The 26,062-nt window shown below is 42.0% G+C and overlaps 1 protein-coding gene across 1 annotated transcript in view; it reads right to left on the minus strand.

Moving 5' to 3' along the window:
• SPTLC3 (serine palmitoyltransferase long chain base subunit 3) overlaps nt 1-26,062 on the minus strand; it is a 127,556-nt gene that overhangs the window by 18,114 nt on the left and 83,380 nt on the right. Inside the window, exons 8-9 of the mRNA XM_070419901.1 lie at nt 23,668-23,887; nt 15,775-15,901 (exon numbers count right to left, since the gene is read on the minus strand). Coding sequence (XP_070276002.1) covers nt 15,775-15,901; nt 23,668-23,887 — 347 coding nt within the window. The remainder of the gene's footprint in view (nt 1-15,774; nt 15,902-23,667; nt 23,888-26,062) is intronic.

Here is a 26,062-nt window from a genome sequence, read left to right on the forward strand (position 1 = left end):
AAGTCAAGGTAGGAAGCCAGAGTGGCAGCAAAAGTCTGTGTGTCAGCAACTGTTCTGATTTGTGGCAAGAAGGCAAAGGAAGCAGCAATGGACAGGCTCTGCGTTGAGTAACCGGGTTATTGGGGCCTCTGAAAGGCTCTGAGAAATGATGCAAATGAAAGTGGCCACCAGGAAGCCTCATCCAAGGCAGCTGCCTACATGACTCAAATATCTGGTTTTCAAAGTGTTTGCTGGGAGATGCACTGGGGAAACCTCAGGGAGGGCATGGGAGCAAAAATTGAGGAGAGGCTCAGCAAATAGGAGATCAGACCACCCCGCTCCCCAAGCTGCCCCCCACGCCAACAGCAGCATCAAGACCAAGTGCTCAGGGACTGTGAGCCCAGTGTCTTGGGTTCAAAATCAGCTCGGCCATTTGGGACAAGGTGCTTCATCCTTCTGTATCTCAGGTTATTCACCTGTGCAATGGGACCGATGCCAATCATCATCATCATACTGAAGCCCATTACATACTGTTGGAGAGGATTAGGTATTAAGTAAGTACGTAGAAGATTGTCTGCCCCGCACTAAGTCCTATATGTGTTGTAAAATTGAAAAACTGTATATATTTTATAAAATGGACTTTCATGTACATTTTATTTGAAAAAGATTCCATGGTTCAAAAATATTGAAAACCAAACTCACTGAACCAAAAGACTAGCCTGAATGATTTGGATTTGCCCTCTACCGCTGGACCCTGGTGATCAATCGAAGTGACCTGTGGCACCTGCAGCCCATCTGGCTGTCCCTGTGCCTGCCTAAGTCTTCTTTGGTGTCTGGGACAGGTCTTCAGATCTTTTTATGTCCCAGGATTAAGTATTCACCAAATAATTTTTATTCTCAGTATTCCAGTCGAAGCATAGAATCACTGGAAATCTAACTACAAAAAGTCTCCTATTTTACAAAGGTAAAATAAAATTGAAGCACATGGACCAGTACGTAAGACCTAATCAGGTGAGCCCTTAGAAGGGGCTGAGATCTCCCTGAAGAAAGAGGTTCAAGAAGAGAGAGGGGTGTCTGACCTGAAGAAGAGTCTCCATAGCTGGCTGCAAGGTGGATGGGGCCACGTGGGAAGGAGTTCGAGCCGTCCCTGGGAGCTGAGAGAACCAACTGTGCCTAGACTCTGACCCAAGACCATGAGATAATAAATGGGCATTGTTTCCAGTCGCTTAGTTTGTGGTACTCTGTTTATACCAAGATAGAAACCAAATACATTCACTCCAGCCCAGAACACATGCTGGGCTTCTCCAGGCACAAATCCACCTGCTTAATCCTCCCCAGCTGTGGCTGCTGGGGTAGCTGGTTTTCTCCACGCACTTCTCCAGACAAAAGCGGGGGCTGGGTTATGGCCCCTGCTGCACTTGGGGCTTTTGCTGCTTAGCTGAAAATGAACCCGCGGTGGGGAAAACAAAGATCAATGAGGAACAGCGGCTCCCCTTCATCCTCCAAGATGCTACAGCTGGCATCAGATTCGCTCCTTCCCCAGTTGTGCTGAACCAACATGGAATTCCATGTGCGCTCCATCGCCCACCCCCACCCCATCCCAGAGCCCGTCTATGCAGAGGAAACAACAGTGAAGAGGAAACTTTCCTAGGGCCCGCGGTGTAAAAGGATATCTTGTTTGTAGGATGGTGGAAGGAAGTGGCCACACTATCCTTTTGCCCCATTGCCATGTAAAAGACAAAAAGACAAACAGATTCTCTTTACACTCTTGCTAGGGACATTTTTTTAAAGGGCTCAAAGCAAGTGCAGAATTTACTGAGCTGCCCTAAAATTCTACCCTTGGCTAACGGTCAAGGTGAGTAAATGAAGGAGCAGAAGGTTGCAGAGCATTTTGCAAGCGATTTCTGCACAAACTCCCCTTCCTAGCCAGAGTTCAGTTTTCTGGCGAATTCTGTGTTCATGGGACAAACCCAAGTCATTCTCCAGGCACATAAGCAGCCATAGGGCAGAGAGGCAAGGCCTGTGACTTTGCTTGCTAAGTGCAGCCTTCGGTCCACACGCACAGCACACAAAGACCAGGTAGAACTTTTTTACCCCCCAGCACAGGTGATTAATCATGGACGGAGGCAGCCCTGAGTTGAAGGCCAGCGGAGCGTAGCACCCGCCATCTGTTTTGTATTAGCTATTGCTGAAATGCCAGTGGCCTGAAACCATTTAGAAAATGCAGCTCTCCGTTCTCTCTCTCTCTCGCTCTCTCTCTCTCTCTCTCTCTCTCTCTCTGCCTCTTTCTGGGTCTCCAGCTGGTGACCGAGTAGCAAATATTTTTAGGAAGCAGCAGCTAGTTCCTCCCTCAACAATGCCAAGGGTCTTCAGTGCCAGGGCCTCAGATGGTGCATTGGGGGAAGGGTTCTCTGGGGACTCCTCTCACATTCACTGAGAGACTTCAGAGGGACAGAACTAACAATCCTTGCTGGGTTTGTGGGGAGAAAAGAAATCGTAGGAAGCCAATTTTGTACTCCCTGAACTCTCCGCCAAGGTAGAGGCTGAGAAACGTGAGAAGGCCTTTTAAAATTAATTATCATAGTTTTATCGCCCCAATCGCAGGCCTTTTTGTTTTCCACTGTCTCTTCTTCTCTTGGAGGAAGAGACAGAATTTCAGATAAAGAGTGATTAGCAAGAGTAGCTGTATGATAAATTTGATGCTGCAGATGGGTAAGTGTAGTTTGCAGCCCCCAAGCAGCTGAAGAAAAGCAACATCTTATGAGAGACGTCTGTGCAGGTATCTCGTGTCAAATATAAACAGTAGGAAAGTGAGAAAATTCCACTCTTGAGAGCGAATTGCTGTCACCCGGTATACTCCTTTCTTGCCTCTCTCAAAGCCCTAAATCTTCCCAGTTAGTCACTTCTGTTTTTTAAACCTATCAACTCAAGTGCAAAAATATGTGTGCCCTGTTTCAGGGACCAGAGCAAAGGTCCAAGGTCACAGCTGGAAGGCACTGGTGCCACTTTCTTCAAGTCCATGTTGGGTTAGAGGCAGGGTCAGTACCTCACCTGCCAATCTCATGATAAAAGTTCACAAATGATCAGGATGAATGAAATAATCCACCTGAGATGATTTAAAAATGAGGCAGGACTATATTTTCCAGTGTGAATGTATTCTAAGTCTCCCTTCTCTTTATCTTAAATTTCCTCTGTAGAGGAGAAAGGCAAGAAATATGACGGAGGTTCATAAATTAATAAAGTTACTTTTAAAGACATTGCCATTTTATACAACTTCTTCTAATAGTTGAATAAACAACAAAAATTTAAGCATTTGAAAAAGAATCTTTTAAATCTTGGACATGGTACAGGATGAGTTGTGTGGAATGAACTTGCCCTTGTGGGCATAACAACAGAAACACAGTGTTCGTGCTTCCCAAAGTAGATGAAATGCTTAAAGTGATGTTGATCAGGGTCATATTTTCATATGAATTTAACCTTGACATAGAGTCACTAATTTCATCTCTACTAGGGCTCACGGTTCAGTCTTCTCTCGCGACTGGTTAACTTGATAAGTCAAGTGCTGGGTGCCGATGTGATGAACATCAGAGGTTCTATTCTTGTTCAAGCCTCTTAGGCTCCTTTTAGTTCATGGACCCAAAATTCTGAACCAAAGTGTGGCCGAACAGGAGAGTTGGGGTGACTCAAAAATAAACCCATCCAATTCAAATAACTAGCCTACATGTCTATGTTTTTAAAGTGCATGTTTTAAAGTGCAATTTACAATTTTCTGATAATGACGCAATTTATAATTTTCTGTCTCATGACACCCCCTCTTCCAAAAATATGTCCTGAATGTCTGAGAGTGTGTTACTATTTCCAAAATATACATTCTCTCCTGGTTTGGCCTGACTTCCAAAGCTGTTCCAATTTTATGTTATTTTAATTTCTTCTGGGGCAGCATTATGCCCAGGGTTCATTTTCTCCCTTCAAGTAGTACACAGCATTGGGGAATTTAGCAACATAATAATGATAATGATCTCAATCCCTGCCATGGCCTGAGACTAGGTTTTGTGAAAAAGCAGCAGAAGTGGTTGTAGTAAAAGCCAGACGAGAAGCCCTGAGAGTCCCTATAAAAGGGAAAGAGATTCATCGTCAGTCCTTTGGACTTTGTTTTTCTTTTGTCCGTAGCTACTTTTATTCCATTCCAGGTCAAGAGTTTATTTACTAAGTCAATAGAGAAACATTGGGAAACTGTCTAAAATATACAATGCCTTCCTACAGTGTACACTCATCTGAAAGTTGGGGGAAAGAATGTGCTGGACTGAGGTTAAGTACTGAAGCAAAGACTGGCTAGCTATTCACTGAACCCATTTCCTTGGCCAAGGAAGACAGTTAACTTCATTTCCTAGGCTTCTTTGTGGTTAGGCAAGGGTATGTGACTGAGTTGTGGCCAATAGAATGTGGACAGAAATAAAATGTGCCTTTCTAGTTATGACTCCTGAAAACATCACACACATGATCCTTGATTCTCCTTACCATATTGGTGGCAATCTTGGAAGTCATATGTTTAAGCTGGAGGAGCCACAAGAGCAGTGGTTCTCAACCTTCCTAATGCCGTGACCCTTTAATACAGTTCCTCATGTTGTGGTGACCCCCAATTTCATTGTTACAAATTGAACATAATTAAAGCATAGTGATTAATCACAAAAACAATATGTAATTATATATGTGTTTTCTGATGGTCTTAGGTGACCCCTGTGAAAGGGTCATTCGACCCCCAAAGGGGTCGAGACCCACAGGTTGAGAACCGCTGCACAAGAGGGAAGTAGGCTGGGTTCCTGGAAGAGAAAACTGCTCAACAGGAACACCCATTTTGGATTTGATATGAGCAAAAAATAAATTTCCATTGTGTTATGCCATTGATATGTTGGGGCTTGTCTGCTATAGTAACTAATTCACTGATTTACCTTAAGTAATACGGCCTTATAAAGAAAGGTACCATATAATTTTCAAGGAATCAAAATCTTCATGCCTTCTACTTTTCATTGGCTGTATGGTGTAAAGGGAAACTATACACTTTTTGTGCGAATTTTAGTTTTTCAACCTCTTATTACTTGTTGCCAAGTAATGTCATGAAAACATGAAGTTTATTAACTGAAAAAAATCCTAAGTGCAAATCATGATGAACATGGGGAAGAGGATGGAAGGAAGACCCTCCAGAATACTCTGTGGAAAATATAATTTTTGCATACTTAAGAATGAACCTACTCTCTTCTATTTTAGAAATGCACTCCAACTTGGACACAGATTAGCTGGTGCCCAGTATTTGCCGATTACTGTGTATAATAAGGTCAAATGCACCTTTGAGCTTTGGATGGTGTCTCCATAGGAAACACCTAACAGCTTGGGTAATAAAAGAAAACTCCATCTTGCTTCTGCTATTTGGGCATCATTGTCTTGAATTATCCAGCTTACTCACCTCTCTATTAGATGGTATCTAGACAAAGCTACTAAAAGAATATCAGTTATCAAAATAATAGAAAAGGAACTTTAGATTTTGGCCTATGCATGTACCCATAAAGGAAGCGATTATAACTCAAGTATTTAAAACAAAATAATTCTACAGCTAAAAAAATAATATCTTAATTGTTTACAGATAATGATTAGATTCTAAGCTTTGCCCAGAAATCTGCTTCAAACACCAAATCAGGTCACTCAATATTCATCCATTCACATATTTGATTCTTAAGGCACAATTAACTAATCACTACCTATTTGAAGGACCAGAGTGGGGTGTGTATGACTACCATTATAAAAGCGATAGATTGCATGAGACTGAGAAGGCAAGGTTTATTTTCTGACTGTAGCCATGGAGATAGGGCTTAGAAGGCTGAACATTGGCTCAGAAGATAAAGAATAGGTATAGTGGGTTGTGGAGAGAGATAGGGCCTTCCAGACAGAGGAACCACCAGGAGCCTGCATACTAGAGGTACCAATGCCTGCTGAGTAGTTGATGCGATATGCCCAAAGCTTACACTGAATGAGGTCATTCACTCAGCCAACAGGTACTGCTTGAGGTTGAGGACAGTGTTCCTGCCCTCATGGCATTTGTATTCTCCTGGGGAGACAGAGAATAATTGAAGAGACAAGTACATAATTTCAGGTGGTGTTTAGTGCTATGAAGAAAACATAGTTGACATAAGAGAGTAGATAGAGTAACCCACAAGGAAGGTGGTGATATTTTAGAAAGGGTGGTTAGGGAAGGTCCTGCTGGGTTGGTGATAGGAGCTAGGAGGACCCCTCCAGATGAACCCCCATTCCAAGTTGTTCTGAGTCCATATATCATCTGGGCCCCATGTTCAGTCTGGGCCTGTTCTGAGAGACGAGCTCAAGTATCAGCAGCAAGGAAGGTCTGTGTGGTGGCCAAGGAGTCAGATATGAGGGAGGTTGACACAGCACTGAAAAATCAGAGAAGGCCCCATTGTTTTTTGTTATTTGTTTCTATTTTTTAGAAAAATTATCTCTTTCTTTGTGGGGCTAGAAAAAACTTTATCTGTAACAATTTTTGACTTATCTGTGTTTTTGAATGGGATCGAAACTCCTTCAACTAACACAGTGGTTCTCAACCTGTGGGTCGCGACCCCTTTGGGGGTCGAACGACCCTTTCACAGGGGTCACCTAAGACTATCGGAAAACACATATATAATTACATATTGTTTTTGTGATTAATCACTATGCTTTAATTATGTTCACTTTGTAACAATGAAAATACATCCTGCATATCAGATATTTTCATTATGATTCATAACAGTAGCAAAATTACAGCTACGAAGTAGCAATGAAAATAATTTTATGGTTGGGGGTCACCACAACATGAGGAACTGTATTAAAGGGTCACGGCATTAGGAAGGCTGAGAACTACTGAACTAACAGAACACACGCCCTCTCTCCATTGCTAGTTCCTTTTTGTATAGAAACTGCAGCCATCTTTAGCCCCTCGGATTTCCCAGTTAATAGAACCAGGAATTTTGCAATGAAAGGAGGAAATATTCCGTTTTAATTTTAGAATAGACAGTGTCACCATACAATAATGACACCATAATGTTGACTTAAAGGACATCCCTTCCCCAGTTCAGGGATGGAGAGTCTTCCTCCCAGAGCCAGATACTCAGAGGGGAAAAAAATAATCTCATTAACTGAGCCTTCATTCCCCGGACATGCCAAAGGCAGCATGTGATGTGCAAACAGAGTCCTAGGGCCGAGGTAACACCTTCTTCACAGACGGAATGTTCTGAATACTTCCCAAGTCAAGCAAGAACTTAAAACCCCAGAAAGATTTAGTGTGAGGAGGCTCTCTGTTAGGGAGTATGTCTACTTAATACTTCTCCTCAGGTGCTGGGATGATTACATTTTTAGTTTTCTAAAGGGCAAAGGAAGCTCAGCTTGAGGAAGGATCACTTGTGTTGGCACATGGCTACAGGCACTTATTTTCAGCCTCAGTTTCCTCATCCTTCTCTTATTGACCTTCTTTCTAAAGTTCACCAAAAGCTGGGGGTCCACACTCTGAAAAGCTTAGTAAGCTTTTTCTTCAGATTGAAAGTGGGGAATTGAGGTAATTCTGTGGATAATATCTAAGTTTGATTGATAGTGTCTAAGATGCTTGATGAATATGAACTTGGAAGTGTGACAAGAATAGGAACAGATCACCTTGCTTAGAAAAGTGCCAATATCATTTCAACACTGTGTTATCAAATTGTAACCATCACAGCAGGAGAATGACTAGCCAATGGGAGGGTGATAATTATAGTGTAAAGTTAAGCAGACTCCAGTACATATTGGAGGAAAAGCCATTCTTTCTAAGTTATGAACTTGTCATAATTGATTGTAAACTTAACTTGTCATAATTTAAATTTAACAGTGCTGTCCATTGAGGATTTCCTTTCTCACCCACTGGATTCCATCTATTGAAAATGCACTGAAGAGATAAGTAACTTAACTATATGGATAGTACCCTGTCCACACCGAGAGACATGAGTTATTATAGAAATGATCATATCTCTACCAGATGCCTACTATCAAATCAAATAATATAACCCTTGTTGTGACCATAATCTCTTAATGACTTTACATACTTCCAAAAGTTACATGAAGGCACAGGTTCAAGGGGAAGCCTGCTGTGAGGCACATATACTTCCTGAGGGCTTAAAGCTCTTGGCTATTCCTGATACCAGAGTGGTCACAGGCATGGGAGGAACAGGTGAGGTGTTTGCAGTGAATAAGTGAACAGGGTTGAGGAAACAGAGGGGTTTAAATAAGTAGATTAAAATGTGTTTCATGCTTTTTTTCTGGGTTTTCTCTTATTTTTGTCTGTTCTTCCTCCTCCTATCCTGCTAGGTCATCTATCCATGTCTGCATTTGTCAAAATTCTATCCTCTGTTCTCTCGCTGCACAATACCCTCACCTATTTCCTTCCTTTGCATCTGGGGTGGGGAACCTTTTTTCTGTCAAGGGTCGTTTGGATATTTATAACATCATTTGTAGGCCATACAAAATTATCAACTTAAAAATTAGCCTGCTATTTTTGGTCAAATGTTTAATTAACTCACCCCTAATGCCTTGGCAGGGCCAGACTAAATGATCTCGAGGGCCTTACATGGCCTGCGGGCCAGACATTCCCCGCCCCTGCTTTACATAGAAACTTGCTTCTAAAACTTGAGCCCATATCAGAGTCACCTGCAGGGAAGGTGAAAACAGATTGCTGCCCTGCCCTCAGAACTTCTGATTCAGGAATGCTTGTTGCATTCTCCTAAGTTCCCGGGACCACACATTGAGAACCATTGCTATACAATAGTTTGTGGACATTTTCTCTCTTCTATCAGGTAGTCCCATCACTTCAGATGATTGGGAACACAGAGGCCACTTTTTCTGACATCCATGGCATTTAATTAGCATATAAATGTCAGGAGCATGAACATAGGCAAGGAGTCCAAGGAAAAGGCTGATCTTGGTGAGCAAGTCCAGTTGCTGAGATGGCCAATATTAAGTGTTTAGAGATCCTGCTGCCATCTTTTGATGAAAAGATGTTCCTAACAGATATTTTATTAGCACCCACTCATGGCAATGCACAATTGGAGCTTAGAATATTTCTTTTTAATTCAACTTGAAAATATGTACTGGAGGCCTACTATGTGTCAAGCACTGTGCTGATTCCTGGTGATATGTTGATGGTTTCTAGCCATAAGAAATACACAATCCATTGGTGCCTGATGGAGGGAGAGGATGACTGATTATGAGGTCATTATATGGCAGTGGTTCTCAAAGTGTGGGTCCCTGACTGGCAAGATCAGCACCACCTGGGAGCTTATGAGAGTTGCTACAAGAATTTCTGAATCAGAGGCTATGGGGGCAGGGTCAGCAATCAGTTTTCACCATCCCTCCAGATGGCTTGATATATTCTCAAGTTTGAGAACCATGCTTCTACATAAAGAAAAGGCAAAGAGGTGCCTAGTTGTGCAGAATGTAAAGATAACAGAAGAGAAAATTCTGGCAAATGCAGACAGGGAAGGGGCCTAACAGAAAAAAAAGGAGAAAGAACAGACAGAACATTAAAAAAATAATATTTCCATGATGAAGAGAAGACTGTTTTCAAATAGAGAGAACTAAGCAGAGGGGTCCATCAAATCTGGTTGGAGGAGCGCCAGTTGGGTAGGTGGACAAGGGGGATATTTGAGGAAGCAGGCCTGGAAATGGGCAGAAGACAGGGTGAGGGTGCTGAACACTGAGTGGGGAGGAGGAGGGGAGAGAGAGCAGAACAGGCCATATTTTCAAGAAGCTTTTAAATCCAGCAATGGAAGGGATGCAACTCAGTGGCTGTCTGAAGAGAGAAAAGAGGTAAGGGAAGGCTCTTTAGGTTGAAGGAAATGAATAAGTTCATGGTTGAGAAGAAGGCCCAGTGGTTTTAGAAGGTGGAAAGGGAGAGAATCAAACACAGAGATGTGAATGGGATAAGGACAGTTTATTTGCTGAGTTAAGAGGCAAATACAGAAAGATTCTAGCTTTTAACAAATATTTGTTGAGTACCTGAAATTGCCAGGCACTGTTCTAAGTGTATTGAATAAAATAGATAAATGCCTTTATTCCTGAAGTTTACATCCTAGTGAGGGAAAACAGAAGACAAGTATATCTAGATCTAGATAGACATATCTATCTATCTATCTATCTATCTATCTATCTATCTATCTATCTATTTATCTATCAATCATCTATCTATCTATATCTTTTCAGGCACTTGTAAATGCTATAAAGACTTAAGCAAGGTGAGGAGAACTGGAGGGCCTGGAGGGTGTACAATTTAAGATGGTGCTGCTCCCCTCATTGGCTGATTTTGAGCTAAGATGTGAGGAAAGGAAGAGTGTGGGTCATGCAGATAATGCTCGGAGATGCTGTTCCAGAGAGGCCAGCAAAAGCTGCTCCCTGCACTGCAGGAAAAGCAAGGATGCCAGCTGCTTGGAATGGACCAAGAAGGGCAAGAGTGGTGGGAAATGACAGACCATATCATGAAGCTTGAAGGCCACAGTCCAGACTTTACACTGAGATGGGAAGCAATGGAAAGTTTTGAGTGGAAGAGTGATGTGGTCTGAGTTACATTTTTTAAAATAGAATTTTGGCTTCTGTTTGGAGAACAAGTCATAAAAAAGCAAGAGCAGGAGTAGGGAGACTCTCCTGGAGTCTCCAGTAATCCAGGTGAGAGCTGCTGGAAGGAGGGGTGGGTGTGGTAAGAAGCAACTAGATTCTGGATATGTGTCAAAGGAAGTCCTGCAGGACATGCTGTTGGAGCAGGTCTGAGGTCTGAGGGAAAGACAGAATTCCAGAATGGGCAAAAACAACTGGAAAATGTAGAGAAGGGAAGAAATCAGATGAGCTAAAAACAACAGTAACTTAACTGTGCATCAAGCATCATGCTAAGTTCATTATCTACCTGACATCATTGAATCCTCCTGACAACCCCAATTTACAATAAAGGAACAGAGGCTAACGAAGGTAAGCACCTTGCCAATCATGGAGCAAATGTGGGGCAGGGAACTGGGCCCTGAGCAGTCCGGCTGCAGAACACACCCCTTAATCCTCCTTGTGATACAACCCCCATTGTCTCAGAAGTGAAAGGGGGCCCAGAGCTGGGGAAGGGAGGGTGGGGAGGCAGGGCCACCATTAAGAGCTCGAAAAGAATGTTGACTGATTCATTGAAAAGCTACAAATATTAAATAAATAAAAAGAGAATTATTGACAATGCTTGCTTTAGGGGGGCATTGATGTGGTTTGGGGCTCACCCTCCTGTGGCTGCTTGTGCCATGTCTGTCTAGATCAGTGGGTGCCAATGTGAGGCACATGCTCCATAGGAGGGCAACTTGATTTTTAAGGGGGGGCAATTCAAGAATGAGTTATTTTTTAAAAAATATATTTTATTGATTTTTTACAGAGAGGAAGAGAGAGGGATAGAGAGTTAGAAACATCGATGAGAGAGAAACATCGACCAGCTGTCTCCTGCACATCTCCTACTGGGGGTGTGCCCACAACCAAGGTACATGCCCTTGACCGGAATCAAACCTGAGACCTTTCAGTCCACAGGCCGACGCTCTATCCACTGAGCCAAACCGGTTTCGGCAAGAATGAGTTATTAACAGTGAATTTTTTTGCATTTCATATGGTTCGAGGGGCCTCATATGTAGTACATAAATATATATTGTGACATATTTATGCATTTTAGTTCTCCATTAAATGTTTTGAAACTTTATTTGCTATTTTTTTCATATTGCTTCATATTATTATTATTATTTTTCAAAAAATTTCTTGTTGTTTTCTTCCTCAGTGATTCAACTGTCCTTTTGTTCTTTTATTTTTCTCTTTCATGGATGCCATGTTCTTTGAAGCTTGTTTAGACCAAGCTAATGGCCTTTGATGCTTCCTCCACATGAATAGGAGTTCACTTTTTGAATAATAAGAATTGTATGTCATGGGGGCGGGGAGCATCAGGATTTTAGAGATGCTTAGGTGGGGCATGACCAAAAAAAGGTTGGGAACCACTGGCCTAGATGAAGAAAATGAGCGAGCTGCAATCTTTTTCGGCCTCTTTAAAAGTGATGCCAATCATTGAAGGTGCCCAATCACAAAGGGGTCCCCTCAGTGGCCACAACTTATGTAGAATGATTCTAGGCTCCCACTCCTCTGAGGTACCATAAACATCCCCTCCATCTTGTTTGGCATAGACACTGGCACTGAAATCGAGTAAGCCGGTGAGATGGAAGTTGAGTCACGACGTATTTATTAAGCTGAGCACGGGCTTTGACACTCAGAGGAACACCAAATTAATTCAAGACACATTTCTAGCTCTTCAAAGGCTGATAACATTGGTTTGGCTGGTGGACCACCCAACATCCATTACGATGGAGAAACCAAATCTTCACTTTGGGCTCATTGTGCTGCACGGAGTGACAGGCCAGGAGATGAAACGGGCCTCCGTGCATGTGGTACCCACGCGCCAGCGACAGGCCCCCAGCCCCCCAGACTGTGTGCATTAACTCCCCCAACAGCCAGGCTGCAGAGTGGAGGTGGCTGTTTGTGCATAAACACTGTCATTTCACTGGGACTTCTATTTCATCTTTGAACCTTGGCTTCAAAGGAATACTGACCTTATTCCTGTAGCTCGCCTTTCTTTGAAGCACATGGCTTTGCATTGCAGATTAAAGTGAAGACATTCATCAAGGAAGAGATCTGGCCAACGCTCCCCAAACTCCACCCGAAACAAAGCCTTGAAAGGCTCCAATCACAGTAGCAGCGGAGTGGGCTGGGGATGAAGGCTTGGAGCAGGGCCCTCTTTCTTAGATCCTATCCTGGAAGGCAGTTCCGGGGTGACATAGTGCTTTCCTTTGAGCGTTGGGCAACTTTACCCTGAGAGTCTGTCTATCTCCGCAGAAAGGGGTGAGTTAACGCAATATTCCCAACCTGTCCTGCTCATTTTATTTAAAGCAGGCATTGTCGTAAATGAGGCCAGCATGATCAGTCAGCTGTGCCTTTGAATTCTTCAAAAGACGTGTCAGGCAGAACCATCTGAAACTCGGCTGATGACTGTCAATTTTCTTTCCTATTACTTTCCTTTGTTCATTCCTTTGAAAAGAAACTGTCCTCTCTTTCTCCCTGGCTCTCCTAGCTCAGTTCTAAGAAAACTAGCTGTTCACATAGCTTTCTCTGTTGCTTATTTCTCTGTTGTGAGAGGAGTGAGATGAGGAACTTGAACTGAGAGGTTAAAAATAATAACCAAATAATTATTTAATTTTAAGGCCAAGAGAGAAAAAAACAAGGGAAATATCTCCCACTGCAGAGGAGTAAAAATTGCTGATAGACAACTGTCAAAGGAGAAATGGTTATGTCTTTAATCTAATTTTTCTGCCGATCTTTAACTGTGACCAGATACACAGAGTGAGTTCTGACTGGGATGAAGTGGTAAAGCAATCCAGAGGAAAGAAGATGACTGTCAAGTTGGGTACATACAATCATCTGGTTCTGACAACATACACACAAAAGGGCTTAAGAAATATGCAAATTTTCAGAATAATTTTTTTTCTAGCTATTCATCTCTAAAATAAGACAAAGGATAATTCTGCTCATTGCAAGACAATTCATTTAACTTGCTCTTTAGCATAAACCTCAAATCATTGTTTTCCATGAAGAAGTGGGTGAAGTTCAAGAAGATCATTAACTGGCATCATGAGAAAGTAGTGTTGCCAGGCCAGTTTTGTACCCATCATGAGAACTCGTGTGGGAATGGGGTAGCTCTACTTCTAGCTTCAGTTTTACAAGATTGAAAGATATCTGCTTATCCATGTCATATCCATATTCCTTAGTATACTATGCTCCCCAAATTTGGGTGTGGCCATGTGACTAGTTTGGGCCAGTGACACTGCAAGCAAGGTGATAAGTGTCACTTCCAGGCTGATGCTCTCTTTCTCTCCACCATGGTGCCCAAGGAGGACATATGCTGAGGTGGCCAACCCTCAAGCTAGCAGCAGCGTGAGTCACTGCCCCCATGGACGCAAACTTTGCAGAGAATTGTCTGATTTGTAATAGATGTGGTACAAACAAGAAATAAAGCTTGGTTTTGTTAAGCCACTGGAAATTTCAAGGTTAACTTGTTATGGCAGCATAACTTACCCTGACTAATCCAGGACCTTGGAATACATGTAGTCTTCCCCCACTTCCATCATAAGAATCCTTCCTACGGCACCCTTGAAATATGGTCTAAATTCTTGAACACCTCAGGAATAACAGCCGATAACATAGCGAGCAATTATATAATGCTTACTATATAATTGTTTTCAGACACAATTTTAAGTATTTTACATGTCTCACAAAACCATTGACACATCAATAATATTTCCCTTATTTTACAGCCAGAGGAAACGAAGCATAGAGAAGTAACTCGCTCAGGGTTAAACAGAAAAGTTAAGTCATTTGCCTAAGGTCACACAGTGAGTAAGTAGTGTTCCAGGTGTCAAAGCCAATGAGTTGCTTTCAGTCTATGCCCTTAACCATCATACCATGTGGCTTCCCTAGATTGGATTTTCATTTCCTTTTCACTCAGACTGTTCAATAAGACATGGAATAATAAAACCCAAAAGACAAGGCTGGAAGGGACCCTAGAGATCAATCAATAGCTGTCCTTTACATGGAGAACGAACTAGGTCACTCTGAGAGTCATCTTCCTGGTTTTGTGAAAAAAGGTCTATCTTGGAAGTTTTCAAACTAGTGACCTTGGGGGATCACTAGGACACAGTAGAAAGGTCTCAGGGGCCACCAGTTTGGAGATTAGAACAGACCAACCCTGTTCTAATCTATTTTATATAGTAGGCTTCTAGGTAAAATTTGTATGTAGCTATCCTGCTGCTTTGATAAAATTGAAGAATGATGGATTTCTGTAGGCTTCCACTGAAATAGTAGGCTTGTAAGGCTGAACTAAATAATAGGACTGCACATCAGCTGGGACGTGGGGTGGGGCACATGGATTGTTCAGCCCAGTGGCCAGTTCTGGTCCAGTATAATTTGCTACTTTCATGAATGCATTCGCCAGATGTCTGGCAGCAAGAAGTGACTAATTCACCACAGTTATTTGCACTCTGCTATGCAGTAGAAGATCTATAAATTATATCTGAAAGATAGAAGGAGACCTCCAAGAAGTTTTGATGAAACAATATTTCAAAAAGATTAAGCTCATTTGGGTTGAGCCAAGTGGCACACTTTGGCTATGGTAACCCAATGTCAAAGAAATGGTTGGAAAGTTTTCATTGTGTGTTGGTTTGTCCATATATTCTCAATGGCCAATGGTGGATTTTCTTTCCCATGAAAGAAAGAAAGGCAGGAAGAAAGAACAAAAGGAAGATGGGTAGAAAGATTAAAAAAAAAAAGACCAATAGCCCTGAGAAAGCACAGGCAAATACACGGCATTATTTGCTCCATTTTTAACACAACTAATACACACAATTATCCAAATTTGCGGGTCACATTAAGGAGTAAATTAGAAAGTTTTCATTGCTTTAAAAAAAGCATTTCTTTTTTGTGCGCTGACAGCAGTTCTAGTACATATGTGTACTATGTATAATGTGTATCAGGTACTATTTATGTACACATGGCTTGATTTATAAATTGAGTTACATTAAGTCAAAGGTATATATTACAGAAGAGGAAAATTGATTGGGCAAAAGGACACAAGGAGAGGTCTAGAAAGGATTTCACGGGAGCCATGCTCACTGCAGGCCTGCTTACCTTGCGTGGTCCCATCCAGTCCCATGATGAATTTCATTGATCTGATGATTTGCTCTGCTATCGGAGGGCTCATGGAGGTAGCATAAACAGCACTATGTGAGTGAACCCGTAAATAATCCACAAGGTCCTTTAATAAAGGAGGTAAATCCAAAAAGAAGGCAAGTAAGTCTCAGTGTTGGTGGTGACAGTCACATCTTGTCCCAAGCCCATTCATCATAGCAGGAGACATTTGATTCTTGAACGTGGTCCAATTTTTAATAGGTATTATCCAACTTTTTTTTTTATTTCTCTTCTTAGTTTCTCCCTCAAAATCTTAGAAGGTATACAATAAAAGCAGCAACTTTGGAGTTGAGGTCTGTAGGGCCAAACCAGATGTGTAAAAGAAAAATGATTTCCCAAACATTTGTTGAGTATTTAGTATGTACAATCACTGGCTTAGTATTCAGGAGTGTCCAAAAAATACAAGATGTGATATTGCCATTGCGCATACTACATTACATTGTGCCCATGGAAAAGTAATGGTAGGAAAAGTAACAAAAAATAAACTAATATATGCAACAGAGCTATAGCCTGCAGAGGAAAGAGGGAGTTACTGCTAGCTGGAGAAGGTATGGAAGGTTCCAGCAAGAAGGTGAAATTGATTATGTTTTGAGGAATAAAGACAAATATAAAAGAAAAGAAACCTTGGGTGGGGGATGGAGTGGCAGAAGGGAGAAGTGTGAAATTAAACCACAGTGTAGATCAGAACCAGATAAACTCTGGTTATGCTTTGGGCAGTCGGAAAATACTGGAACTTTAGTGCAACACTATTTGGAGTATTGACTCACTACAGAATGCTGGTCCTCAGTGGGAGGAATGATTGACTCCTAAGGCCAAACCTAAGGTCCCAGGTAGGTCTGCTGAGAGCGTGAAGAAGCTCCTAAAGTCACAGTCAAGAGGGCCACAGAGCTGGCATCTGGAGGTGTTCAGTTCCAGCTGGGAATCCATCTATCTTCCCACCTGTACTGGCTCATTGCCTGGGACCTTCAGGGTGTTCTGCAGAAAAGCTAATGGGCTGATGACGGCTCTCTGTATTAGCAGTGGGGTCTGTAAAGGATCAGCCACCTTCTCTTCTAAGATAACAAGACAGTTCAGAATCCCACTGAGACATCTTATCAATTGTTCCCTCATGAAGGTGAGCTGGGGGGAGCTGTGCTTTTGGCAGGCTCATCTCTTCCTAATCTCCCCTTTATTGGCCACATCCATGTCCACCTCTGAACCTTGAACTGTGCCCCATCCTCCACTTTTATATCTCACTTCGAGTCTGGTGCCATGGTTGTTCACAAGCATTGTAAACATTCATAGCTCATCTTCAGTAAAGAGAGTGACCTGCCTTACAGCTGGTGGGTAACATGATGCCTCTACCAGGCCCAGGGCAGGGGAACTGGTAGCTCCATTCTGTCCTTCCTGCGTCCTTCATATGCCCTTCATTCTAAATCCCCTCTTCATACATCATTCTTCTCAAATTCCTCTCTTCTTCATTTCACTCTTTTTTTCTCCATTTCTTTTTTTTTGTATCTTTCTCCTTCCTTCTACTGAGTCCCCCTCTTCTTTAAATTTCAAATTCTCCACTTAAATTTTTTCTCTCCTTTTCTGTTTCCTCCCTCCTTCCTTCATTTTTTTCTCCTTTCTCTTCCTCCCCTTACCCCATACCATTTTGCTCTGGGCTATGCTCTGGATGTGGGAGTCCAAGAAGAGAAGACAGGTATAAAAACTAGTCCTTGGCAGGTATTATCCACTTATCTTAAAATTAAAATTCGATTCTGTCTATTCTTTTGTTTAGTGAATCTCATAAAAACAGTTGGGTTGGCTTTCACCTTATTTGAAGAGTATGTGCATGATGATGGCCTGACCTACGGCACTGGCCGCAGGCATTTGTGAAGGTCATTTTGGAGGATGGTGGGGGTGGGACAGGGTTGAGAGAGAGAGAGAGAGAGAGAGAGAGCCATTTTCCAGAGCAGCTGCACCAGCTCTATGTTCAGTGCTCCTTTTTGAGCAGCAGCTGGGGTTTCCTTTCTCTGTTGAGAGCTGATACCACCCAGTAGGATGCTGAGGAAGCTAACTAGAGCACCTGGGAGGGTGCAGGAGACAGGATGATGGGTGCTCCTGTGGACCTGAGTCAGGAAAGGGCTGTTTCAGGAAGGTGGTCCAGTCTTGAAGGATGGGTAGATTTAGATATAGGCCGAAGCGGAGAAAGGCATGGGCACGTGCTAAAACTAGGAATACAGATGGCATTTTCTTTAGCAAACAATGGAGGAGTCAATTGGGAATAGAGAGAGAAGCTAGTGCTTCTGAAAAAGGTGATGAGGGGTTGTCTCCTTGAGAGAAGATATGACCTTGGAGTTCCACCACAGGCGCTGGGATCTGATTGCTTAGGTTCAAGCCCTGGCTCAGCCACTTACTGATTTGTGACCATGGGCAAGTTACTAAACCTCTCTGAGCCTTAACTTACTTCTCTGAAGAAGGAGAAAATTATGTTTACTTCAGAGTCATTATAGGGATTAAATGAATTAATACACATATGGTGCTTAGAATAGGATCTAATTCTAAGTGAATACCTGATGCTGTCAGCAAGTATTAATAGATTGCCAACTTAGAGATTCTTAGAACTGGGAGCATGGGGTGGGAGGAGGGGACCAAAATATAAAAATTCCTTGGAGTCCTTTTATTCCAGCTCTCCTAGTTTGCAGAGCGTAATGTTCAAGGGCTATGACATATCCATAGCTGAAACTCATTGGCTGGCTGAGGTTCCATTTTACAAACTTTACATATGTTAACTCATTTTAGCTTCATAATAGCTCTATGAGGTAGGAACTGTGTTCATCTCCATTTTATAGATGGGATTGCTGAGTCAGAGAAAGGATCAGAAAACTGTTCAACCAAATAGTGGTTAGATAACAAGGATTTATACCCAAAGTGTCTGGCTCTAGAGTCCCCTCCCTTAACACCACACCGTACTACCTCTCCAGACAGGAGAGGAGGGACCAGGAGGGCACAGAGAAGACCACCTTCACTTTTACTTTTTCCTAGTCCACAGAGATTGTTCCTCTTTTTCTGAGAGGATGTTATAATTCCTTATATATTCAAGTGTTTAAAGAGCCGAACAGTAGATTGAATTGCATCAACATCAAATGTTTCATGTATATTAATCTTATTTCTCCAAAGAGACTGAAACCTCCTTGAGAGCAGGGAACAGAGTTATACACTTCTCTGAAAGTCCATAGTGATGGCTACTTAGCAGGGGTCTGGTAAATCCTGATGGTCTAATGGAGAGCAGGGGCCTTTTAAGGATTGAGGAAGGATGGTGAGGGTCCCTGAAGGATATCAGGGAAACTAAGCTTCATTCTATAGAAAAAAACTATAGTGATACTCTCTTAGCCTTGGGGCATTGATCAGACAAAGAAACAAAACAAAGGTGCCTTTGATCCCTAAAGGGTTCTTCTCAGTGTCCCCAACCCTCAATTTTTCTTAGAAAATCGAGAAGTTTCGTAAGATCACATGCATTCTGTTAGAATAAATGCCTCCTCAATGCAATATCGCATCCTTTTAACATTAAGCCTATCTTGCCCATACTCTTCTTTCTCCTAGATGGAGTCCACTTTCTATCAGAGTCGAGTGTATGGACAGAGGCTAATTTGCTTATGTGGTTTAGAAAGTGGGGTTCTTTGAGTAACTTCTGCAAAGCATCAAGGAAAGCCTTGTTTTCTGTTTTTCTTTTTCTTTTTTTAAATTCCCTCCTAGCATTCCCCCATCGGGCACCATGAGCCATGAATTAAGAGTTGGCTTTGGTCTTTTTTGCAAGGCGGGTCTGGGTTGTGTCTTCCTTCAGGGTGGGTTAGAGGTCTTCTTAGACCGAAGTTTCCATGTCCATTTGTACGTTCAAAACCCTGATTATTTTCTCTACCCATAGGCTTGGAGTTCAAGGACAAGGGTAGCTTTTCTGAGAAAATCAGACAGGAGACTCTTAGAATAAACATCTTGGTGTTCATTCCATGACCCCCATTTACTTCAAAGGGCTGTTAAATGCAGCCAGGGCTGAGCACGCAGGGCAGAGCTGGCTTCTGCAAGGGGCCTGCCTTCGTCTGGCACACAGGCTTCTGGGGCTGATGCTCTCTCCATACGTGGCTGCCTGTTCCCACTGCCCTTCTCCAGAATTCCAGCCCTGCAACCTATCAATCATGAAGGCTACCTTTGCTTCATTCATTTGCAAGTCTCTGGTCAGTCTGCGGAGGCTGTGAAAGATAGGGGTCAGCACCAGGCATGCAAGAGAACTCAAGATCATGCCTGAGAAAAACGTGAACTCCCAAAACTGGATTTGCAGTGTCGACCCATCTCCTCAGCAACTGGATCAATACAAATTACAAAATAAAAATAAGAAACCTAGCTCCATCATCTCAGGTATTCTTTAAAGAAGCCGTTCATGGCATGGAGCTCCGACAGGTGAAGACAATTACCTGACATTTCACCTCAAAAGTCTTAAAAAGACAGAATCCTCCAAGTTGAGTTGTTCACAGATTATCTAGAGCAGCTCCAAACTCAAAGTGAGCAAAATCGTAAAATCTTGCTGACAGTTAAGAGACTTTTTAGCAGTTTTTCTGAGGCGGGGAGAGAAGGTTGAGGTCAGGGCAGTGCACCCCAGGAAACAGAGATGAATTTGTAGGACACTTTGTGACAGGAAGACTGAAGCCAAGACAATATCTCTACTATCTGTGGTACTATCTTAGGAGCAAACCATTTTTTTTCTCCCCTTTGTTTCCAAATATTTTTTCTTACCTGATGCATCTGGTTGCTAATATACATAGTACTCACCTTGACCAACTCCACCAAGATTTCTAGTTTCCTACTAACTGTTATGTATATCCCTCTATGACTAACCCTAACACTGACATTCAATCTTTTTCCAGATTTTTGGATCAAAACAATTATTTTCAAATCACAAGATTTTACTAAGAACCCCATGAGCATAGTAAATTTAAAATTATTAAGGTTTCAGACCAATGTAAAGTCCCCATATGTGCATGTGAACACTTTTTATGGTTAATTTTGTTGTTTTTGTACCCATTGGTTTAGAATCCTGGATATTTTTAATACCCATCAAATTGAGACATATATTGAAAATTATCCAGGAATAGTTATATGGTGAAACTCTGAAAACTGTACTGTAATTATTTAAATAGATAAGTAGCAAGATTTTTTTTTCAAGCAAAAGCATTAGCATTTGCCCAACCCTATGTCCTATTAGTTAAAAAACATAGTTTAAAACAAATACCAGGTAAAAATTCTCCACAAATTTATTAAAAGTCCAGGGGAATAAAAATTCTATTTAAATTGAAACTATACATAATTTAAAATTAACATAATTTTTTTAAAAAAGGTACAGGCAAGCAGATATAAAAGTTCCATTAACTCATTTGGCTGGAAGGAAACCATAATTTATCTGGGTTTATTACAGTCTCACCAAAACCATTCCAAAAAGGCGTGTATCTGATTGATTTTTAAATCATCAGACACTTTCTCAGGTGGCCTTCTATCTTCTGCTCACCCTTTAGGTCTTGAAAACTGGCCTCTTGCTGATTGAGGCAGAAGCAGGTCTCTATGTATAGGCTATAATGGATCTCAGCCAAACACTTCCTAATTCTTGCTGCCATCTAGTGGTCAATTCAGAGCCTGCAGGGCAACATGAAGGAAAAGAAGAGAGAGGGAAGGGAAGAGGAGGAGGAACAGGAGGAAGAAGAATGATGCAGATGCAGTCCTCTGGACATAAGCATGCACAGAATGAATATTCTAAAGAGCAAGAAAATGAACAGATAGGCATACATTTTCTGCATACTGGTATGAAACCTTAATAATTTCAAATTTACTATGCTCATAGTGTTCTTAGTAAAATCTTGTGATTTGAAAATAATTGTTTTGATCCAAAAATCTGGAAAAAGATTGAATGCGTACTGATTAAGTAAATAATAGTAGTTTTCACAATTGTCCAGTATGTACTCCAAATGAAGAGAAGCTACATAGACAAGAGCAAATAAACCTTTAAAATAGTCTACTGACTGCGGGATGGAGAGTGTGAGAGAAAACTGTGAGCTGGGCCTTACTTCAGGGTAACCATGAGCCTTTGTTTAATGTGATATAAGAGGAAGGGACTCTGAGGGGGAAAATGTGACATCTAACAAATTTGACAATATTTCAAGGACACGCTGGCATCGGTTTATTCAGGTGCCTTTGGGTCAGGAAAAGGAGTTAAGCTTGGTTAAAATTTCTGTAGCTCAGAACTGCTGCTAAAGTAATCACAAAACCACAAGCTCACGCAGCCCTGGAGCCCAGAGAAGGCAGCTCGGGCATCCGAGACCCTCTGGTCCAGTGGTTCTCAACCTTCTGGCCCTTTAAATACAGTTCCTCATGTTGTGACCCAACCATAAAATTATTTTCGTTGCTACTTCATAACTGTAATGTTGCTGCTGTTATGAATCGTAATGTAAATATCTGATATGCAGGATGGTCTTAGGCGACCCCTGTGAAAGGGTCGTTCTATTGCCAAAGGGGTCGCGACTCATAGGTTGAGAACCACTGCTCTGGTCCCACTGCTTCCACACTCCAGGGCAGGCGCATTTCACCCTGCACCAGATTTAGCCGAGTTTGGTAGGCTCCTGGGCACTCCCTAGGTTTCTAGCGTCACCCGGCTAATTCCCACAGGATGAAAAACAATGCTTTGAGCTTGGGGAAAAAAAGTAGTGCTTAGTGAAGGGGAAAGGCCACTGAAAACACTGAACATGTGAAGCATTTGTGCAACTCAGGACAGGACCGCAATGAAATCTGTTGCTTTAAATCCCAGTGTTCAATGACCACACTGTTTTCAGCTGTCCTCCCTGTTTGTCTAACTGGTTTACCAGGAATCTGAACTCTTGTCCCTGCTGGTCACAATGATCAAGGAACTAGAAATTTTCGGTAAGCTGTTGATGTCACTTGCACGCACTGGTTTGAGGCCTGCTGTGCCCCCTTGGGCAGAGCCAGCACTGCTGCCATGCATTCTCTTTGGGACAGGCGTAGACCTATGTGAGATAGCTATCAGGATTTGTATAAAACTCTCAGAATAACGAAGCAGGCAACTATCTCCTTTATCCCTCAAACGCAGGTTTGAATATCTCATTTTCTTTTTCTGCTTCCCTCTTTTAAATTTCATTTAAACGTTTACTGGTTTATATTGGCAACCCCCTTGGTGACACTGGCACTAGAATGAATGCAGTCTAATCCCATCAGATCAGAATTTTTAAGGCATATAGATATTAAAGGATGACAAGATTTGATCACAACTTCTCCAAAATTGTGAGAGATAATTATCCTGAAGAGAAAACCCCTAAAAAGGATGTTTCTGATCTTGCTACTCCTATTTTGATTAAAACCACTATAGCACAGAGTTCTGAATATCTGACCTTTGCCCACTGTTGCTTTGTATTTTCATGTCCCCCAACCCACACTACTTACAGTTTTATAGCACCCCTTATTATTTCTGAGGTTTGGTATATAGAAACATAATTCCCCCATCATTTGTCTGCAAAACTGACGTTCATTCTAACACTTCTTCCCTGCAGTTAACCATCCTCTGCTTGACACTGTCTAGGCCTGTGTACACAGATAGGGTGGCTGTTGTATTCTAATCCGATTACTCGTCACCTGTTCCTCTTCGCTGTCGGCGGGTGAGCTCCTTGACATTCTAGGTGCTCCTTGGCTGTGGAACTCCTGTTGTGATCAAGCGAGCTGTGGGGAACTGAAGTTCTCCCAGAACCCAGAGAAGCCCTCAGACAGCGTCCCCAGGTTGTTCAAGGTTGACAGAGACACAAGGAGTCCCTCTCTTACCTTCCTTCCAGCTATGTAACCTCCCGAGGCTCCAAAGCTTTTGGTGAATGTTCCCATAAGCACATCGACATCTTGAGGGTCCATTCCAAAGAATTCCACTACGCCCCGGCCAGTCGGGCCCACAGACCCAATACTGTGAGCTTCATCAATGTAGAGGTAAGCCTTGTATTTCTTCTTTAGAGCCACGATCTGGGGCAGATTCACAATGGAACCTTCCATGCTAGGGCATAAGGAGAAATGCTCGTCACTAGTGTGTACCCTCCTGGGAAGCTCTGCCTCAGTTTCCCTTTCAGTATTTCTCAGTCAGCCTGCCCTGATACCAGTCGGGGATGACAGGGATGTGCCACTCCTTTCTTCTTAAGGGATATTTTATTTGGCTGAGACAACCTTCTCAATCTAATAAGGCTAATCTGGCAGAATTTTATATGAAAAAAATAATTTACATTTAGTGGGTTTAAGTGATTTGAGTTGTTATAGCTAATTCCCAAGTCAACAAGGAGCTCACAGCATTGTTGATTAATTTATTTGTAAAGACGACTAGTTTAATTGGGCTGACCAATATGGGTTTGGGGCATTTTGCTAGTTTTAATTAAATTGCTCTACGTGATCCACCCTTATCAGTCTGCCACTGTCTATTTGGCCAGTTCCATCTGACCTAAACTCAGTGCTTGAACTGCCAAAGATTGAAAGAAGGAATAAAAACTCACAAGACAACTTTATTTAGGGCACATAGTATTAATTAAAGCACAACAGAAAGTTCTTAAGATCTCTTATTCATACAGTCATCCCCACTTATCTTTGGGGCTACATTCTAAGACCCCAGTGAATGCTTGAAATCGAGGGTAATCTGAACCCTATATATAATATGTATTTTTCCTATACATATATCTAGGATAAAGTTTAATTTATAAACTGGCATAGTAAGCTAGGCCAGCATGGCCCAGTGGTTGAGCATCGATCAACCTATGAACCAGGAGGTCACGGTTCGATTCCAAATCAGGGCACATGCCCAGGTTGCTGGCTCGATCTCCAGTGTGGGGCATGCAGGAAGCAGCCTATCAATGATTCTCTCTCATCATTGATGTTTCTATCTCTCCCTCTCCCTCTCCCTTCCTCTCTGAAATAAAAAATATATATTTTTAAAAATAAACAAATTAGCACAGTAAGAGAGTAGCAATAATAACGAATGATAAAATGGAACAATTATAACAATATACTGTAATAAAAGTTATGTGAATGTGGGCTCTCACTCTGATGGCTGGTCTGATGACTGAGATGACGACTAAGTGGCTGATAGTCAGAAAGTGTATACAAGTGTGGACACTCAGGACAAAGGGCTAATTCACATCCTGGGTGGAAAGGAGACATTTCATCATGCTACTCAGAATGGTGTGCAATTTGAAACATATGAATTGTTTATTTCTGGAATTTTCCATTTAATATTTTTGGACTGTGGTTTACCGCATGTAATTGAAATGGCGGAACACAGAACTGTGGATGCCGGAGACTGTACTCACTGGAAGTCAGGGGTTCATTTGAGACATCTGGTGGTGTCCCCTCTTTCTTTTCCTTTAGGGCCACTGCTCTCAGTCTGCAGTGAGCACGAGAATCCCCTGAATGGTTGATCAAAACACCGATCTCTGGGCCCATCCCCAGAGTTTCTCATGTAATAGGTCTGGGATGGGATGAGAATATGCATTTCTACCAAGCTCCCAGGAGAGGCCCATATTACTCACTGGGCACAACACTTGAAGAACCACTGCTGTAGATAAACTGTTTTGTTTTAAGCCCTACGTGCTTAACGTTTCATGGTATTGTACATTGCAAAAACACTTCGAGTTCTCCAGCGATGGGGAAAATATGAAGTGAATACATAAGTAAAATTATAACTTATATTTACATGGCACCTCTGGGACTCAGGGGATGTAAAAGAACTTTTGACTTGAATCAGCGCTCAGAACACTGGTAAGCTGTGTCCCCACCACACACAGTTTGGGCTGTACTGACAGGAGTTCTATGAAAACACACAGACTCGCACCCTCACCACACAAAGGAGTTTGTCAAACAATTCAAGCAACCCGTCAATTCTGTTCAAGAGCTAATCAACTGATGCAAACAGAGAGTTAAACTTTTCCTTTCTTCCTGATTAGTTTATTTATTAAAGTTAATACATTTTAAAAAATAAACTTAAGTGCTAGGTCAATTCAATCAAAACAGTCCAGCTGGTTGTACGATTACCCAGACCAATGGTGTTGGTTTGGAGGGAGTGTGTGTGTGTTTAAAGGACTTCATTTTTTTTTAGAGCAGTTTTGGGTTCACAGCAAAATTGAGTGGGAGATACAGAGATTTCCCATATACTCCACGGTGTATACTCACACATAGGCATAACTACCTC

The sequence above is a fragment of the Myotis yumanensis genome, unplaced genomic scaffold (assembly GCF_028538775.1).
Source record: "Myotis yumanensis isolate MYYU_CA2020_CCGP unplaced genomic scaffold, mMyoYum1.0.hap1 SCAF_7, whole genome shotgun sequence".
Lineage (NCBI taxonomy): Eukaryota > Metazoa > Chordata > Mammalia > Chiroptera > Vespertilionidae > Myotis > Myotis yumanensis.